The sequence below is a fragment of the Spinacia oleracea genome, chromosome 1 (genome assembly GCF_020520425.1).
Source record: "Spinacia oleracea cultivar Varoflay chromosome 1, BTI_SOV_V1, whole genome shotgun sequence".
Lineage (NCBI taxonomy): Eukaryota > Viridiplantae > Streptophyta > Magnoliopsida > Caryophyllales > Amaranthaceae > Spinacia > Spinacia oleracea.
In genome coordinates, this window is record NC_079487.1 from 10044534 (window position 1) to 10066069 (window position 21536).

At 35.6% G+C, this 21536-nt stretch overlaps 1 protein-coding gene across 1 annotated transcript; it reads right to left on the reverse strand.

The window, feature by feature from the left end:
- Positions 1-17077: 17077 nt before the first annotated feature.
- Positions 17078-20347, reverse strand: LOC110792948 (ras-related protein RABA5d). Its single transcript, XM_021997768.2, has 2 exons — positions 19740-20347; positions 17078-17683 (listed from the first exon to the last, which is right to left on the reverse strand). The coding sequence occupies exons 1-2, from the start codon at positions 20068-20070 to the stop codon at positions 17370-17372; spliced, it is 645 nt and encodes a 214-aa protein (XP_021853460.1). The 5' UTR covers positions 20071-20347; the 3' UTR covers positions 17078-17369.
- Between the last annotated feature and the right edge of the window lie 1189 nt (positions 20348-21536).

The window sequence follows — 21536 nt, forward strand, 5'->3', positions numbered from 1 at the left end:
TTGTGTGGCGCGCTTGTCTTGCTGGGCGATGGCCTGGCTTCGTGTTGGGCCTTCGTCCGGCAGGCCTCGTCCGATGCTTATTCGTACGATACGCTTCTGATTAAATTCCAGGTTCCGGAATTCATTTCCGATACGAACAATATTTAATATTTCCGATTCCGGAATTAATTTCCGTTTCGAACAAATATTTAATATTTCCGTTTCCGGAACTATTTTCCGATTCCGATAATATTTCCGATTTTGACAATATTTCCGTTTTCGGCAATATTTCCATTTCCGATAATATTTTCCGATACGTACCATGTTTCCGTTTCCGGCAACATCTACGACTTGGATAATATTTATATTTCCGATACGATCCATATTTCCGTTTCCGGCAATATCATCGTTTCCGGAGTATTCATTTCTTGCTTGTGACGATCTCAGCTCCCACTGAAACCAAGATCCGTCGATTGCGAATATCCATAGATGGAGTATTTAATGTCATTAAATACTTGATCCGTTTACGTACTATTTGTGTGACCCTACGGGTTCAGTCAAGAGTAAGCTGTGGATTAATATCATTAATTCCACTTGAACTGAAGCGACCTCTAGCTAGGCATTCAGCTCACTTGATCTCACTGAATTTATTAACTTGTTAATTAATACTGAACCGCACTTATTAGACTTAACATAGAATGCATACTTGGACCAAGGGCATTATTTCCTTCAGTCTCCCACTTGTCCTTAGGGACAAGTGTGCATTTCCTAATTCCTTTGTCGCTCGATGCTTGCTCTTGAACATAAGGTAAGAGTTGTCATCCTTATTATGTCCAGAGGTGTTTCTCGGTTTCAGAGTTCAACTGATCAAATAAACAGATAATCATAGCCTATGATTCATCCGAGCACGGCCATGCATTTCACAGTTTCTAGCTCTCCGAGTGGCCTTGTACAACTTTTAAGCATCTCATCCCGATTTATGGGAGGACAATCCCAATCTTGCGATCTTGAGATTAGACTTCGTTTGATAGGTGATTATCTGAGCGTTGCCTTTATAGCCTCCTTTTACGGTGCGACGGTTGGTCAACGTCAAAGCAACCAGTTCTCAAACAAGTAATCTCAAATCACTCAGGTATTGAGGATTTAGTGTCTAATAATTTTAATGAAATTTACTTATGACAGATTTTCATCTCTTACAGTAAAGTTTCATAGGTCTTGTCCGATACTAGTCTTCCCAAAGTAAGTATCTATGCAAATGATTATGACATTGCCATGTCCACATAGTTCAAGAAACAGAACTACTAGTCATCTTGCATTCTAATCGTCTAACGTTTTCTATGCGTCCAATTTTATAGAAAACTCCGACTAGGGACCATTTTCAACCTTTGACATTCAAGTTCACTTGATAGACATTTCTTAGTCACAGGACTGGTCCTGACAGTCTATCTTGAATATATCGTCAAATTGAAGGGACTCATCATTTAATACTAAACCAAGATTAAATGGAATATGAAAATACATTTCATATATGATAAATGTTCAACCCCATTGTTTTACAACCATGGGCCTCAAACCCATCTTTAAAACAGTTCATGGAATTCAAAGCTATGCTTGATTTCCAGTGCTACAACGTGAGTGTTGCTTCTCACTTGTTGCATAGGTTTAGTTATCACGCTTTGCCAATCTTAACATCCTTTTCATCGAATGTTCTTCGAGATATGATGATAAGAACTTTTGAGTATGTTTATTTTGTGATCTAGTCTTTCTTGCTACATTAGTGGTTCTACGCATTTTGCAATGAAGAACCATTAAGTCAACAGACATGTGATCTTTCCAAGTTCAATGAAGAACTCATATAAACAACTCTATTTTATTGCTTCTTAGGCAATAATTACTTTTACTTCAACTGTATAGGTTGCTAGTGATGCTTTGTTTGGATCTACTTATCCAAGCAGTTCACAGATATGTGGAAGACTCTCCAACTATATCTTAGAACATAGAAATTATTATTTTAATTTCCCACGCAACAACTCATGGTCTTCAATCCATGTTGCCATTTCAAAACACGATGCTCTTTAGCTCGTCCTTGTCAATGGTTAACTCCAAAGGGTCTTGCTTGATCCTTTGCCAGTGTTTATGCGTGTAGCATCAATATTTATCATATCTTTATTTCCTTGAATCAAGAACTATTCCTATGTACCTTTTCAAGTACCATAAGTGTTCTTGATCTCAATCTAGTTGATCTTCACTTAGATCAATAGAGATTGGTATATGTTCGTCATGCCTAAAGTCATACGATATGTTTTTGGCGATCCTCATATTATATTATATACATGATAAATTCTTTTGCAGAATAATTCCCAATTGAATTCTATTCATGTAACTTTAGCTCATTCAGTTACAGTAGATACTGAATCCAACTAAATTCTTTGACATATAATATAGGTGAAGAATCTCATTAGATTCTTTGATGTTTAACTTAGTAAATGCTTATACATAGTTCAAACATTCATTACTTAGATTTATTCATATGGATCGAATATCTCCAATGGAGTCTTTCGTGTTTGATTTAGTAAATGCCATTACTAAACAATATCATAAGATCTTGTAAATAGATCTTAATACCCAGTATGTACTAAGTTTCGCCTTGGTCCATAATTGATGAATAATTTCAAACCTAAGTCATTAGCATTTGAATGTTATTTCACAATAGAGAGATATGTGTGATACACATAGGACCAAATAAGTTTTACGTACTCCCACTAAACTTCTTATATATCTATAAGAATCATGTATATTTTATGAAACTAAAATGCTTATTAGCTTCACTAAAATACAGTTCCAATTCCCAATTGCTTGCTTAAATCTGTACTTAGATTTCATAAGTTAGCATTCCTTTTCAAGCATTTATTTGGATCCACAAATCCTATGACATGCCATGTACATAGTTTTCTTCCAACATTTGATTGAGGAATACGTTTTGTCATCCAATTGTCATATGTACCAATATGCAATCATTGCTTGAGTTATAGACTTGAGCATTACGATTATGCATGAGGTTTCAACACAATTCATGCCATGAATTTGCTTGTAACCTTTAGCAACTAATCTAGCTTTGTGTGTGAACACAATTCCATGTTTGATGGTTTTTATCCTTAAAACAAACTTGCAACCAATAGGTGTGAAACTATTCTTGCAAATCAACAAAATTTCAATTTTGTCATCAAAACATTGGTTATGTTTTATGGCCTTTAACCATCTAAAACATTTGAGTCTATATATGGCCTCTAACCATTTTAGGGAATCTGGGTTTCGTCATAGCTTTCTTACAGGTCACAAACTCATTAATAGTTTGACTGCAAGTTGTAGGTTTCTTCACTATTAATAGAAGAATCTCATAGTTTCATTGACCTGAACTCTATGCCTACTTGGGTATCAAACAATAGAATATCAACAGGCACTTTGAGAGTCCTTTGAATATTCTGTTCTCCTTGAAGCACTTGTAAAGTCTTCTAAGAGATGTATATTCTTTAAAGCCACTTCTAAAGTCCTTAAAGAATACGTGTTCGGATTTTCTAAAGAACTTCGAAAATCCTCCGGAATGTCCATCTATGTTTGTTGTTCGCCTCGAAGACTTTCGAGGTCTATTTTCTCCCACTTGTCATTTTGGAAACGAATCTCCAAAAGGACATCATTTCGAGCAAACAAACATTATGTCCTCAAAAATTCGTGGTAGAAACAATACCCTTGTGTCTCATTTGAATAAATCACAATGAAACATATATCTATACTTGGGGCCTTAGTTTGTTGAATAACAAACACTAAGCTCCCACTGAGTTTAGGAACTCTTTAGATATATTATGAAAAGATATTTTGAAATTACTTTTCAATAGCTTTGACGAATTTGGTTTAGTTTGGTGGTAGTTGAGCATTTTGTTTTAGAAATTATAGGAAAAGTCTTTATGATCCATCATTGATCGAATCAAGTACTAATTGACTTCGATTATTCCAACTAAGATATGCCATATCTTATGGACCTAGATTGTGAAATTACAACACACAATCATTGATGATCATATTTGGTCTCAAGTAATCATCAACATGATCTAACCTAGATCCTTATGATTTCTTGCCAAGTGGATTTTATACTTCTGAATCTTTGAACTAGCCAAACAGATTCAACTTATATCACATTTGAGTAAATAAACCTATATTCACTCAAATCCATGTGAAATAATAAAGTCATAAAACCTTTCTTTAGCTTTGAACTCTATCGTCTAGGCGTTCTAACAATAGTTCATATTCTTTGTTACTTTCAACAAGTAAGACTAGCTTGTCTTAAGTTGATCTAGAAATCAACCAACTTTCAAAAGTCCATTAAAATAGAACTTGTGAATGTTAACTTGTTGACATGGTCTAAGCAACAATGCCAAAGATTAGTGGAACTCAAATCAAGGGTTTGATTTGAACCTAGTAAAGTTTTTATTGTTAAAGAGTTGTTTGTTTTTAATCAAGCAAATTGACTCAACCCGTAAATGACCATTTCATTCAAATAAACAAACAAACAAGAATTGTTTTTGTTCTTCTGAATGTGAGTCTTTCTGTGTTTGAAGCAGAAATTTAGGTATGTTGATTATGGAACAAAATAGCCATTTAGTTCCAGCCTTGAAAGGACTTAAAACAACCTAGATGACCCTACAGCTAATGTAGCATTGCCATGCTTCATTTCCCACTTGTAGGCCATTAGTGTAGCCTAGCTTCCATTATTTGAGTTATTACCGAAGTAAGAACCTCAAGCGGTATATGATACCAAGGAAGTTTGATTCCTAGGTCACTTCTCTTTAAACATAAACTTATAGGTAGAAACGGAATTGTAAATTCCTGTCATCTGTTCCTTTGTTTTCCTATTTCTTGTACCCTTTCTTATAGTCTTAAGAATTGAATTCTTTAGTGTTGACTTTTATACTTTGTTAGACATGTCCAATGTCACCAACAAGGTTCTTTACCATTTTAATTTATGTTGAATATTTTGTTTCAACTAGATGATCTTACTAGAAGCTTCTAAAGTTCTCTAAGCATCGATCTACTCGAATGTCTAGGGACTAGACTCATTCGAGAATTAAATGAAAAAAATACTTTAGGTTGTTAACCATTGGTAAAGCTGAGCGTTTAAACTCAATGCTTTATGATCTCAAAACTACATTGTATTTTGAATTCACAAGCACCAATTGGTTTGCCATTCGATTTTGATATTCGAAAACAACCATAAAAGTCGCTAAAAGAAACGTACATTTTAAATTGCTCATTTTCTCTCATTTCCGTGAATCGTTCTTGGATTCACTACCAATCGAGGAAATTTACTGTTACCTTTCTAAAAGGATTTACTGCAGTGCAAGATATTTAATTATAAACAATAATTAAAACATACATTGAAGCATGCAAAGTCTAAACATTTATCATGAGTAATAACTTGAAAATTAAAGCAATCATGCAATTTCAACAAGTTATTAGCATTTTATTCGAATTTATTGTTCCGGAAGGTGTGAATAAAATGATTCCAAGATCCTAAAATCATTGAAGAATTAAGCACAGTTTGTCGACTTAATCCTAAAACATCTTAGGTAAGCAAAAGCCTTTTGCTAATAGTCTAGAAACTATTCTTGGTTGATAGGTACGTCTAAGAACTTATTAGGTAAACCTATCGATTTTGCCACGACATAAAAGGACTCCTTACTTATATCGTTGAGTTTCACCAAAACTAACATGTACTCACAATCAGGGCCGGCTAAGACCCTGTGCATCCTGGTCCTCAGCACAGGGCCTCCGCCATTTTAAGGGCCCAATTCTGTTGCAGCCCAAAATTCATTTTTTTTCTACAATGTCCCGTGACTTCTCCTTCTCCTCTGCATTACTGCTATTCCAACTTCCATTACTCATTTACTCTTTTATGGAAAGAACCACCTTAGCTATGGTAATTGGATCACATTAATTTCGGTAATTAAGATCCATTAATTAATTAATTATCTAACTCTTCACTCTCTTCTTATGCTCCAAATACATATCTGTCTCGTAATTAAGCCATAGATTGGCTGCCTCCAATTCCAATTCATCAATGGTTCTCTCTTAATTTCTCTATTCATCATCTTTATTCTTTACATTTTTTGTGATTTTTTATTTAAAAATAAGAAGAAACAAAAAAACTTACCTTGTTTGAGAAATTATTGTGCGTCATTCACTCAATCCTATTGCTGATTCGGCATTGTTGATGATGGAGCCGTTGTGGTGGCATACACCTCGTGGACATCGGTACGATGTTCATTGCTTCTTCCCCACTCTTATTTGTAATTCAATTTTTGTGTTATTATTATACTTGTAGATTGATAGTGAATTTGAGTATCTATTTTTTCATCTAATCTTTTTGCTATTTACTTGTTGGTGAATTTGTTAAATGCTTGATTGTCATATACGAGGTAATACAATTTCAAAATTCTTCTTTCGATTTTATGTTCAGTGTGTAATTAAATTTAAAATTATTTTTGAATATGTTGATTGCAGTGGAAAGTTGTACAAAGAAACAAAATATACCTCAATAACATGAAGAAGTCATATTCGTGTTCCATATAAAAATACAACCATAAATAAAAAATTGGAGATTTTTTATTTTTGAAATTATTAATAGGGCCTCAATTTATAATAGCACAGGGCCTCTAAAATCTTTGAGACGGCCCTGCTCACAATTATTTGTGTACCTTGCCCCTTTAGGACCAATAAGTAACACCTCGCTGAGCGAAAACTATTACTAGATTGATGTAAAGGATATCCAAGCAAGTGTATATTTTGGCATGGCACCTTTTAACTCAATTTTTAAGTTTGGAACTTAAGGCTCTTACTATGTTGGTTAGATTTTAAGTGAACTAAAATCCTTAATCATGCAACATAATCAAGCTTTGATCTCATGCATATTTAAGACATATTTAAAGCAATAAATAACTTAAAGCATGCATAAGATAAATGTGATCTAGTATGGCCCGACTTCATCTTGAAGTTTTAACTTCAAAGTCCGTCTTGAAAATCTCCGTGGGAGGCACCATTTTCTTCAAATAGGATAAGCTATAATTAAAACTAATTACAACTATTTGATGGTACGCAGACCATATTTGAATTGAAAAACAACTTTGGTACTTTAGACCAATTACATTCAAATTAATGGTACGCAGACCATATTTTCTATCCTATTTGGGCCATACTAGTCACTTCATAACCTGCAAAACAGTACATATACAATATATACCATTCACCCATTCATTAACATGAATGGCCCACATAGCTGGTTAGTAAAACACATTATGCATCACGTAAATATTTGCAGCAATTAATCAAGGGCACCAATAATCTACCAATTATTCAGTCCTTATTAATTCTAATCAAGTTGTTTTAACCTTAAGGATTTGTAGACCTAATCAAGAGTTTATGACTAAAAGGGCTCCCACTTAAACCAATAAATTCATATGCTTTACTAATTTTAAACATAAAAATGTATTTCTAGTCTAACCGGAAACATACAAATTTAATTAAAATTTAAAGCTCATATAAATTTATAATTGAATCCATAAATTTAATTTAATTCCAGTCGTATTTAAATTAATTCATGATTTTAATTTTAGTAAAATAATTAGAATAAATAAAATTTATTATAATTATAATATTCAAAATTAAAATCCAAGAAAACAATTTAAATTATTAATTTTAAAATTAATTAAAATTACGAAAACTGAAAATTTCAAATTAAAATTTTAAAACGATCTAATCGTAACGCAACAACCCCACGCAACGCACAGCCATAGGCCACACGCACGCAGCCATCGCTGGCCATGTGCGCGCACCCCATGTGCTGCGTCGCATTGCTGCTGCATTCCATCGCAAGGCATCCGAGGCATGCTTGGCCTCTGGCTCGGTGCGCGCCTGCCCTCGTCGCACGCGAGCCTGCGCACATCGCACGAGGCAGTGGCATGCGAGCTGGCGCTCGCTGCGCGCGAGCGATCAATGCTGGGCGTAGCACTCGTGGCACGCGAGCTTGCGCTCGCTGCGCGCGAGGCTCCGCACGCTTGCGCGAGGTAGTGCGCGCTGTGGCGCAGCTCGCTTGCTGCCCACACGCGACTGCTCGTGCCTTGCTCTCGCCCTCGCCCATTCGCCCATCGCATACAGCCCACGACACAAGGCAGGGCTGCTGCCTTGTGCTCGTGCACCATGGCCTTGCTCATTGCATTCGTACCGCATGGGTGACGAGCTCCCTTGCTCGTCGTCACATGCCCGCACTATACAACACCCCTTAAGGGTAACACGTAGCGTCCATTGCTTTGTGCGTGCAAGTTATATGAGCGAATCGCATAAAAATTTAAAATTTATATTCAAAATTAATGACAAATTAATAAATAATATTAATTTCATAATTTTAGGGCGAAAAATCGAAAATTTATTATTTAATTGATTTCCGATTAACATGGATTCAAGTCTAGGTCATAAAAAATTTAAAATTTAACATAAATTTACAATTTTTATGGTGGTTTTTAATCATAGGTCTCTAATTAAATTATAACTAATTATGAAAATCAAATTAATTCTAAATTATTTCAATTTTCAACAAATTAATCATAATTACAAATTAGATTGCATAATTAACAAGGCTAGGCATTCAAACTTGTCAAACATATACAGTAGGTCAATCAAAAATTCAATATTTATCAACAAGAATCGCAAATATTTAATTTAACATCTTAAATTTACGAAATTTTGCATTCGAAAAACTAAAACCTACGAAAAGTCATAGTTAGGCTTCGAATTTGAGAATTCTGGGTTCGGCCGAAAAAGACTATTTTTGTCAAAATTTTAGAATGCCTTTTACATGCGGAATTGACACAAAAATCACTCGATTTGGATGAGTAACGAAGAAACTGCCGAAAAACTGCGTACGTATAATTAAATAAACGCAATTTGCAATTAATTAACAATTACGAAAATTAATCACCCCTTTTAATTCTTGCAAATTTGTAATATTTAACCATGTTTATGCAATTTAGATTATGAAAATAATAAGAGGCTCGTGATACCACTGTTAGGTTATGATACATATGACAATTCATAAATCATGCGGAAAAACCATAAAGCCAGGAAAGCATATTATATTCACATAATCATTTAGCATAGTATTGATGCATACATGTTGTAGCGTGCCTTCCCTAGATGCGCCCGAACCGAACAAGAACAAGTCTTTAGGACTCCAAATGTCGTCCCTCCGTAGATAGTCCACAGTACGTCCGGATCCGCCTCAAGTTAGACCAACTAGAATCGCCCTTAAGGTTGCTAGGATTTTCGGCTAGTGTTTGCAAGTGTATGGCTAATTTTATTTCAAAAACTTACCCTTTGAATACTTCAATCATACTGCAAATAATGACCCTAGGCCCTTATTTATAGAGGTATGGAAAAGGAACTGGAATCCTATTAGGATACTAATTAGTTAAACTAGAATCCTAGTAGGACTCTAATTAATTAATATTTATCCTTTTAGGATTAGGAATTTAATCATCAAACAAATCCTATACAATTTAGGTTTCGTATGTGAACACAAACTCTACACGAGCATGACCTTCGAGCGTGCAGGCCATGCCCGCGCACAGCCCACACGGCTGCTCGGCCCACGCTAGCCGCAAGCCCACGCGAGCAGCAGCACAGCTCGCAGCCCATTGCTGCGCGTGCTGTGCGTGCTGCCACGGCCTGCTGGGCCTGGCCTTGCGCTGGGCCTGGCGTGGCCTTGGCTGTTTGTGTGGCGCACTTGGCTTGCTGGGCGATGGCCTGGCTTCGTGCTGGGCCTTCGTCCGGCAGGCCTCGTCCGATGCTTTTCGTACGATACGCTTCCGATTAAATTCCCGGTTCCGGAATTCATTTCCGATACGAACAATATTTAATATTTCCGATTCCGGAATTAATTTCCGTTTCGAACAAATATTTAATATTTCCGTTTCCGGAACTATTTTCCGATTCCGATAATATTTCCGATTCTGACAATATTTCCGTTTCCGGCAATATTTCCGATTCCGGCAATATTTCCATTTCCGATAATATTTTCCGATACGTACCATGTTTCCGTTTCCGGCAACATCTACGACTTGGATAATATTTATATTTCCGATACGATCCATATTTCCGTTTCCGGCAATATCATCGTTTCCGGAGTATTCATTTCTTGCTTGTGACGATCTCAGCTCCCACTGAAACCAAGATCCGTCGATTCCAAATATCCATAGATGGAGTATTTAATGCCATTAAATACTTGATCCGTTTACGTATTATTTGTGTGACCCTACGGGTTCAGTCAAGAGTAAGCTGTGGATTAATATCATTAATTCCACTTGAACTGAAGCGGCCTCTAGCTAGGCATTCAGCTCACTTGATCTCACTGAATTTATTAACTTGTTAATTAATACTGAACCGCACTTATTAGACTTAACATAGAATGCATACTTGGACCAAGGGCATTATTTCCTTCAGTTCATACTCAAGGTATATACGTTCCAAGAGTTTTGAAGCTTGTTCCGGTTGCGCTTTACGTTTATTAATATTTTAATAAAGACGAACTCAAGACTCGACAACATGCATACATACAATTAATAAACAACAACCCAAAACAATCTTATTTTAATGCTTTAAGACTTGTGATCAACCAAGCAAGACACTTGTGATATTACTACCATGTTCCTCCTCACCAAAGTGAGACTCCACATCATGCATATTAACATGAGGGTTGTGCCCTTGCACGACAAATCCTAATTCATTTCATACATAATATTCCCAACTGAACCCTACATGTGCGGTGGCTTACGTGAGCTAACCCTTCACATGTGGTAAAATACATAGTACAACGAGGTACAAATAAATGGCTCAAAGTATGCTAGACATCCCGTACAATAGCATACAAATAATTAATCCATCCCTTGCATGTGAATTGAACCATACATGCATAAATATTGAACAACATGATTGACAATGCAATCCATACTCATAATAATTTCAACATGCTTGTTCAACAATTAATTCAATAAATCCAACATCACAAATCACATGCTCGTTCACTAAAATAAACATGATTCCACATAATGTAATTCACATCATCAACAATCATGTAATGTCATTGACAAAAAGGTGTGGTCGCCCTAGACTTGTACGTACCTTGAATACCTAAGCGTAGAGGCCACTTTGCAATAACGAGCACTCAACTAGAAATCACCTCCTATCATCAAAATAATGAAACTTAAATTATTTCCATGTTCATTAAATTTCCAGCAACTTTATAAAAATTAAAACTTCCTTTAGACATTAGAATTCAATCGTTTTTCAATAATAAAGTCGTCTCAATTTGCAAAATCAATCCCTAGTACAAAAACATACTTTTTCCGCCTTTAAAATCAATAAAAATCAACACTTTAAACCTTTATTCAAATCTGAAAATATAATTGATTATCATAATTAAAAATCATCACCTAATTATGCTAATCAATTGACTCATTAGGTCTAGGTTAAAACCCTAACTTGAAAATTCCAATAACACTAGTTTAATATCATAAAAAATCCATGCTTTATTAAATAAACAAATCTGAAAATTCATTCTTTAATAATTAAAACAAACCTAATGAATCACAACACACAAATCCTCAAACCACGGTATTCATAACCGGTTCCCAGCATTTTAATTACTCAAAACAATATTAATATAATAATTTAAAATACGGAATTTAAATAGAATAGGCAAGGAAGAAGAGAATTATACCAATCCGGCCTATAGCACGGAACAACCACGAATTAATGTGATTGGGCGAAAAAGAAATTGAATTACGAACACGAACAACACACACACACACACACACACGTCGTGTGCGCGCGCGCGGGCGAGAGGGGCGATGAGCAGGGCTGCGCGCAGGGGCTGGCGCGAGGGCGCGAGGGCTGCAGGGGCGCGCGTTGTGCGCGAGGAGAGAGCGAGAGAAGGCGAGTGTGGGCGCTGGCGCGCGAGGGCGAGAGAGAGAGGGAGTGTGGGTGTGGCTGGCGCAAGCAACGCACACAGCAGCAACAACAACAGCACAGCAGCAACGCAAGGGCGCGCTGGCTAGGCTCGAGCAAGAGGGAGGGGCGAGCAACAAGGGCGAGCAGCACACGAAGCACGACCGTGCTCGTGTTGTGCGTGCGGGCGGACCGAACCAAAGAGAAGAGAGAGAGAGGAGTGTTGGGCAAGAAATCAAAAAGGGGCTTTATGAAATTTTAGGGGTTTATTTAATGATGGGGGAGTCTATTTATAGGCTCCCTAATCCCTTGATGGGCTAGGCTTAGGATATTTGAGTTGGGCTTAGGAATTAAATGAATTGGGCTAGCTTAGGATTTAAATTAAACTGTTTGGATTGGCTTGATTAGTAAAACGAACTGGACTTTTTATTTAAAACCCGAAGCTTTTAAAAATCATTTGCAACTCATTTAATTTCCCGACTCAAGAATTAAATTCGTTTCGTAATTAATTAAAATAATAAATATTCTAATTAATTAAAATACATTAAATACATTTAAATATTATTTAAATGTTAATAAATCGTAAAATGCTTTATAAATATAATAAAATATATTTATAAATATTATAAAAATACGAGGTATTACAGTCTACCCTCCTTAAAAGAAGTTTCGTCCCGAAACTTGGGTTCGGAAATCCAAAATTCAACTCAAACTTGAGACTTTCTGAGACTTTTCAATATGTTCATTTGCCAAAGTTTTAAGTTGGTGTACTCTTTACATGATTAAACAGGACAATAATAAGTGCAAGTTCAATAGAAAACACTAAATTAAGCATACAATAGGGGAAAACAAGGTAAAAAGCGCGAAATTCTACCGCACTCTACCCCCCTTAAAAGACACGAGTTACGACCCCGTAACTCAACTAACCTCGGGAAAAAGCTCGGGATATTTCTTTCTCATTTCGTCCTCCGCTTCTCAAGTGGCTTCCTCAGATTCTTGATTAGACCACAACACTTTGACAATTTTCACATCTTTAGTACGCGTACTACGCACTTTGCTATCAAGGATTTTGACAGGTCTTTCCTCAAAGGTTAGACTTTGGTCTAATTCTATGGTCTCCGGTTGCAACACATGCGATTTATCCGGGATATACTTCCTTAACTGAGATATGTGGAACACATTATGCACTCTATGCAAGTCCATAGGCAAGGCTAGTCTATAAGCTACCTTTCCGATTCTTTCTAAGATCTCATACAGGGCTTAACTTCCCTTTCTTCCCAAATCTCATGACACCTTTCATTGGTGACACTTTGAGCAACACTTTATCACCTATGTTGAACTCTTCATCCCTACGTTTCAAGTCTGCATAACTCTTTTGGCGATCCTGCGCCGCTTGAATCTTTGATTGGATGGTTCGGATTTGGTTCATGGTGTCCTCTATCATTTGAGGTCCCAACACTACGGTTTCACTAATATCGTTCCAACAAAGTGGACTTCTACACTTTCGTCCATACAAAGCCTCAAATGGTGCCATTCCAATGCTAGCATGATAGCTATTGTTATAGGAAAACTCAATCAAATCTAGGCTATCTTCCCAACTTCCTTGGAAATCAATAACGCATGCCTGAAGCATGTCCTCCAGGGTTTGGATAGTCCTTTCAGTTTGGTCATCCGTGGCTGGGTGGAAGGCTGTACTCATTTTCAATGTCGTACCAAAGCTCTTCTGCACACTTTTCCTGAATTTCGAAAGAAACCTTGAATCTCTATCTGATACGATATCCTTAGGAACTCCATGTAACCTCACCACATTCTTAATGTAGGCTTTAGCAAGTTGTTCCATTTTTCCAGGTTTCCTTCATTGGTATAAACACTGCTGACTTGGTCAACCTATCTACCACAACCCAAATTGTATCATTCCCAGTCTTTGACTTAGGTAAACAAGTGACAAAGTCCATAGAAATACAGTCCCATTTCCAGCTTGGAATCTCTAAAGGTTGGACCTTCCTTTGAGGTCTCCTATGCTCAATTTTAACCTTCTGACAAGTCAAACATCTAGCCATAAATTCAGCCACTTCGTTCTTCATCCTTGGCCACCAATAGACCTTTTTCAAGTCCTTATACAACTTGTCACCCCCTGGGTGCACAGAATATGGCGTATTATGCCCTTCTTTCATCAATTTTTCTTTCAGTTTTCCACACTTTTGAGGCACGCACCACCTGCCTTTGTACCTCAAGCTTCCATCATCATGGATTCGGAAATCTACCTCCTTACCTTGCGAAATCTTTTCCTTGATTCGCTCCAACTTCACATCACCAGCTTGATTCTCCCTAATCTCATCCAATATTGACGATTGGATGGTTAAGGAATTCATTATTCCCACAAGGCTTTCACCACTTACTATTTCAAGGTTCAAACGCTTTCTAATTGGTTTTCTTATTTGTTATCATGAGTGAGTAGTTTAAATTCTAGGGTTTAGGGGATCCATGAATGCATGAGTGGATTAATTGTGGACATGATTAGTTGATTAATTAATTGTAATTTCTATAGCTTATTATTATTGCTCGTCAATTCTGTTCGGCCGGACTAATTTGATTTGAATTTGATTGACCTTAAATTATGCGCCGAGAGGTATAAATCTGATGTTTTTAATCTGTGGCTATTAGATAGGAATTGTTTCTAGTACATAGCGGGAGCCTGCTAGTTATTTTATCCTAAGGAATTCATAAGATTCGAGAGATGCATGTTTTCCTAGTTATGATTGTTAATTGATTGTTGTTGTCCGTTGTCCAATCCCGGTCTGCATTTGTGGTGATCCGATGCCCTAGATTCCCTTAATATTGTTATTTTCCATTTTGATTATTGCCTTAGTTTAGCATACAAACCAATCCAAACCTTTTTGTTACCAGTAGTCTAGATTAGTTAATTAATAGTAGAAAGAACATTGTTTCCCTGTGGATTCGATCCTGACTTCGCTTGCTACCTAGCTAGTGGATTTAGGTTTATTTTTGATAAGGTGATACGACTTAAGCCTGTCATAACGCCGGACTATACAAGGAACCTCGAACATGAAATTCAAGAAAATGTAGTAAAACACAAGAAAATAACAGCGAATACAACGTACAAGTAACATCATCATAGAAAGTCAAGTAACACTAGTCTATACAAGGAACCTCTTACATGAAACTGCAATAAAATAAGAAAAATAACGACGAATACAATGTATAAGTAACACTAGCATAGAGTATCAAGTAACGCTCGTCTATACAAGCAACCTCTAACATGAAATTCAAGAAACTGCAGTAAAACAGAAATAAAGTAATAGCGAATACAATGTATAAGTAACACCAGCATAGAAGTCAAGTAACACTCGTTTATAACTTTCTCCATATTAGTTGCGCGCGTCACACCATCAAGTTGATGGTGTGACTGGTCACAAATGAGACGCACTGTTTTCAATGATACCAAGTGTATGTAATAATGCGTGGATAACTGGATATGCAAAATATTCATTATATATGCAACTGATGTTTAACAAGTAATGTCGTGATCAAGTGAAAAAGTTGCACCTTATAAATAAAAAGTTGGGGTGGGATTGATCTTCATTAGGGACACTTTGAAGGAGGATTTTCCTTATCATCTTCCACTTTTAAATGTTTGGCTTGCTAATCCAGGTCAGATTGACCCGTATGGGATTCCAGTTTGATATAGCACTTTATCTTACCTTATAATCCTCCGTCCCTATTTCCATAGACAACATGTACTTTATTGAGGGTTGGGGCTAAATTTTGCAAGGAAACGGGGGGTAATATTATCTTTGTAACTTGAGTGTATGTAAGTGAAGGAGATGGAAGGAACCTATTATTATATAAGAAAATGAGGTACTCTTTAAAGAACGAATTAACTAAAATAGAATATGGATAAAACAAATATGAATGGAGGGAGTAAAAAATGTAAGTGATGGTTCTTGTAGCCTCCGCATGGGTTACAAACGTGGGTTGATACTTTGGCAACATGCTTAGATGAGATGATTACGAGTCCTGTGTTACGTGTGTTTTAGACTAACTTTATGCGCACCAACAAATAACAATCCTCGAAAGGTGCTGGCAGACTGGGAAGTCTTAGACTTATATTAACTTTATGTTTTAGTCTCACAAGCATGAATTAAGCGCTACTCCATTTTTAATTTATATTGTGTTTTTATATTAAAAAAATGAATTAAACATACGCATGGCGGACAAAGGTAAACAAAAATGTTAATTAGCTTTTTAAAAGCTGATTAATTAGTGTACGTAATTACGTGATGTAGTGTTTAGAGGTCAACGACAACAGACCTGCACACTTGAGGTCATTTGGTGGTGAATAAAAATCTCAACCCAATTTTGGATTTTGGAAATAATTTTGATACACCGGCGGCGAGAGCACCGTTTTATTTCTATGACTAGTAAAAGTATTAAGAAAACATAGTTGAATTTGATTGTAACAGTTATGTATTTTCTTTGAATTTGTGGTATGCAGATCCTTTTTATCATTGTAGATTCCGTATGGCTTATTATTAATGGATCAATAATTGTTCTTCTCCGTCAAAAAAAAAATTAATGATGCAAAGTGGAGTAATTGGCAATAAAAAAAATGGGATGTAAGAGTTACCAAAAAGTAGAATGATTTATGATTTAAATGGGCCTATAGGAAAATAAAAAATAATTGGAAAAATACGATAGGAAGTATTAATTGTAACTTCTAAAAAAATACAGAGGGAGTACAGGTATACAACCAAGATTATTTTTTCTTATCCCAAAGTAATGTGACTTTGATACGAAATATTTCCTCCTATCTTATTTAATTGACATAATTTTTTAATCACGTTTGACAATGTTTTCAGAAGAAATGCCTATCTCCAAAACAGGATGATCATGAATTCATGACTTCGCCTCAACTCTCTCTATTTCAAATTTCAATAATGCAAGAACAGAATAATGAAAGAGTCCAACCTGACACAATAATTCCCAACAAAAACGTGGTTCCCTTACATTCCTTAGCTGTTTGTAAAGATTCTACTAAACAAGATATAATATACTACCATTTAATCAGAATAATTGATCATATACAATAATATGATCCCTCATAATGTAGCAAGAACAAAGTTGAAGACAGATTCAGTTCAGCCCCTTAATTTAGGGCAGAGGGATATCATGATTTTACTATACCACTCAAATATGATTTAGAAATTATAATGTTTCAAGTACAAAATTTTGATATTGATATAGGAAAATATAAAAATTATAAAGATCCAGTGATAAAATCAGAAACTTTCAGTTGCATCCAATTTTATGCGCGCGAAAGTTCATCTAGAACAACAGGAACTAAGGCCTTGGTTTTGCTTCTTTTCATCTTCAACAAGGCTTACTCTATTAAGAGATAACTGAGCTTTATAAGAGTCTGAGTTGAGTACTTTCCTGCTCACACTGCTGTAAATCTCCTTGATTACCATCTCAAACGCTGTCTTTACATTGGTCGAGTCTTTTGCAGATGTCTCCATAAAGAAAAGACCGTGTTCTTCAGCAAGACTTTTGCCTTCTTCAATGCTTATTGACCTTATGTCGTCCAAGTCCTTTTTATTTCCCACCAGCATTCGCGCTGCTGTTGTATCAGAATGAGCTGCACACGAAACCACAATATGGTCGAGTCTTAAAACACATATTTGGCAAAAGAAATATGTTTTGTTCTATTAACTTCTAAACTAATTTCAGTTTAGATTAACTAGTGGTCATTTGGTTAGACTTAGGATGTACTAATCATCAAATCCTAATTCCTAATTATTGAGAAAATTAACCCACATGTGAGTTGGGACTAATTGTCCCACATGGAAGAAATAGAGAGAGATTGACTAACAATATAAGTTTGGTGGGCTACTCCACCTATCACCAATTGGTTTTAGGATGGAACCCTGTCACACTTATATGTACTCAATCTCTTCTCATGTACGGGATTGTGTTAGGCCCGATGAGTTTATCACTAATGAATTTCATTTCCGACAACTTGGGTTGAACACAGTAAGTTTTCCACTTACCCAAGGGAGTAAGGGAATAGGTAAGTGCATAAGCAATTTCCTCTACCAGGCGGGAAGTGAATTTCTCGTGCTTAACGTGTAAATAATACACCAACCAAACAATCTATATCCTCTTGTATCCTATAGTGTCAAAAAATTCTTCACCAATGTCAACTAGCTAGAATAGCGTGATTATGAAACTAGAGTTAGGGTACTACCGTACTAGTGTTAATGGAATCTATAGATAAGAGTCGAATGAGGCCCGCCGGTGAGATAGATCCCAATCTTAGGTGTAATTAACGAGCCTATTTTCACAAGGAATACTCGCTTTGCTCTCTTCTAAAACTTATATCTAATTATCTATTGCCTTCGTCCGCTGTCTTTTGGAGTTGATTGGAGTATAGAGGTTGCGCATTAGAAGGCGTGCATAGACCAGTAAATGGCCATAGGCTCATGGTAAATATTTGATAAAATCCTCTAATTCCTAAAGACTATTACTTACTAGCTAAGTAAGAAAGGTTCGATCAACAATGAAAAAGTAAGAAAGGTGCACAAATAGCAAAACATTAGATATACAAGATGGCTTAAATTCCTAAAGTAAAGATTGATCACATGGATCTTTACCACCCCGAAAGTGTAAAAGGTTCCTCAATACTAGGTAAAGGTCATATGAGATAGATGACGGCATAGGACATAACATAACACCAATACAAGCTGCAAGTAACAATCAAGCATTCATGCTCCTCACCTCTCAATCCAATGCTAATCTCGGTAGATTTATATTTTCTTAGTTTGTACCGAGTATTTGATAAAAACGTCATAGAAATCTCTAATCATAACAATAAGCTCGTCTCGTTTCAGAATTGAGAATTCAAAAGCAGCTTCTGTCACTACTCATCTACAAGTCCCAAATTGGCACAGACAGGATTATCATAAAGGTGTTGCTATTAGTGCTGTAAACAAAAATTATGGTCTTTTAATGTTTATGTTGTTCAACTAATTTCTCATCATAACACAAAGAGTAAAAGCCACATCCATTTTTCAAATAATTTTCCAACCTACACTCAGTAAGTGCAGACAAGTGGCAACCACTACAGATACAAATCAAGATCAGCAAAAGCCAACTACCACAACTACTTACATTTTGCCAATTAATTCCTGCAAAAAAAAAAAACTGAAAAATCTCACCCCAAAAATAAACATAATTCCATGAAAATCCCAAATGACAAATCAATCAACCAGATTAAGATCTTTGTTTTCCAAATCCCTAATTATAAACAATGCTGAACAATATCTTCATACAAAGCATAGAAAAATGAACTTTCTCAAAGTCTCAGATCAATTAGCCAAATAAATGACCAAAACCAGAAAAGATTCAACCAAATCTCCCAAATTACACAACTTTTTCTACTAAAATTTTTAAAAAAAAATCAGATCATTCAACAAAAAGATGTCAACTTTCAACTAAATTCATTAATCCAGGAACCAATGCAAACCCAAAAAAATCAAGCTAACGCTGTTGAACAAACCATAGAAACAAATCCCCATCAAAATCCAACCGAATCCACCAAAAATCAAAAAGTTATCAATAACAAAGATCAATGACCACAATAAATAACCAAAACCACTAACAAAAAAATAAAAAAATAAAATTGAAGCACTTACTAGTGAGCTCATCAAGCCAACGACCAATACTGTCAAAGGTAGTTCTGCGAGTAATATCATAAACAAGGAGCGCACCAACAGCACCTCTGTAATAAGCAGAAGTAACAGCCCTAAATCTTTCTTGACCAGCAGTATCCCAAATCTGAGCTTTTACTTCTTTGCCCTCAATTTCCATACTTTGTGTCTGAAATTCCACACCAATTGTAGCTTTTGAGTGCATGTTGAACTCATTTCTAGAATATCTTGATAACAAATTGGATTTACCAACAGCTGAATCTCCAATTATTACAATCTTGAAGAGGTATTCCTCTGCTTCATCATCTGAAGACATGGCTAGCGGCTTCCTTTGAAAACCAAAAAATAAAATTAAAAAAAAAACAGGGGAGATTTGGAGGGTTTGTGTGGTGGGGTTGATTTGATTTTATTAGGGGGAAATGTGAAGATTTTGGGGATTTGGATATTGGAAAATGAGAGATTTGGGGAAATGGGTTTGTGTTAGATTTTGGAAAGAAGGGGAAATGAAAGAGGAAAGAGAAGACAGAAAACAGGGGAGTGGACCTTTTGGTTGAATGGGGTGTTGTCTACATGAGATGAGAGAGACTACAGACTAAAGATTAAAGAGGAGCTTTTAAAGTTCATGGTGGGACGGGTGCCCTGGTGGCCGGTGGGTACTCAACACGCGCTATTTTGGTTGCCTTTCGTAGCCGTGCTCGGTAATTGGGTCGTTTGGTTCGAATTTGGATCAGAATTGCATAATTATTCGGTTCATATCATATTCAAATGAGAAGTTTTGACTTGTAAAAAAAAAGTCACTTGTTAAGCAATTGGGTCTTTTGGTTCGGATTTGGGGTCAGAAGCTCATCATTATACGGATCATATCATATTCAAATGAGAAGTCATTTTGTTGGACTTGTTAAAAAAAAGTCACTTGTTCAAGTTTGGTTTAGAATTAACGGGTCTATTGTCAATTAAGATTAAGGATGTAAATGAGGCGATATGTTTGTGACAACTAGTGAATAAGCTCGGTCATAGCTTGTTCACTAAGAAAATGAACAAGGTTTAACAAACATTTAAAGCTCGTACAGTAAACGACTCGAACACTATCGTTTTCGACTCGTTAGTGTTCACAAACATCTTAATTATAACTCGTTAATAGCTCGTATATTTTAGTAGAATAATATGAAAAATATATGTTTCCCTGAAAATTTTATACAAGTAATTATTTATAGGATATACTATTCAGTATAATGGTAAAGTCCAAAATTTCTACGCATAGTTAATAAATCTTAAGAATAATCATTTATTAAATCTAATACGAAGTATAGGTTTAATATGTTAATTTGGCCAAATTTTTGACATGTTTAATAAGCTAATTTCACCAAAATAAGTACTGAAATATTATTTTCATTAATTAATATACTGATTTCACTAATATATTACAAAAAATTATTTAGCAAACTATTATTGCCATATTTTATAAATAATATTTTTGTCATACATAAACACTTTATAAAAGGATAGAAAATAAACTAAAAAAATTAACACAAAGATACATTATAAGCAAACGATTTTTGGCGGAAAAATATTTACATCCAGAAATAACATGTGTCATCCATGTATCTGTTATAGATTGATACTCCCTCCGTATTTATTTAAGAGATGCACTTGTCTTTTCCGACAGTATTTATTTAAGAGATACACTTGCCATTTTTAGTAACTTATCAATCTCACCATCTAATTAAATAATCTATCTGATATATTCTATGTTCCACCACCCTATTAAACAAATAATTTCAT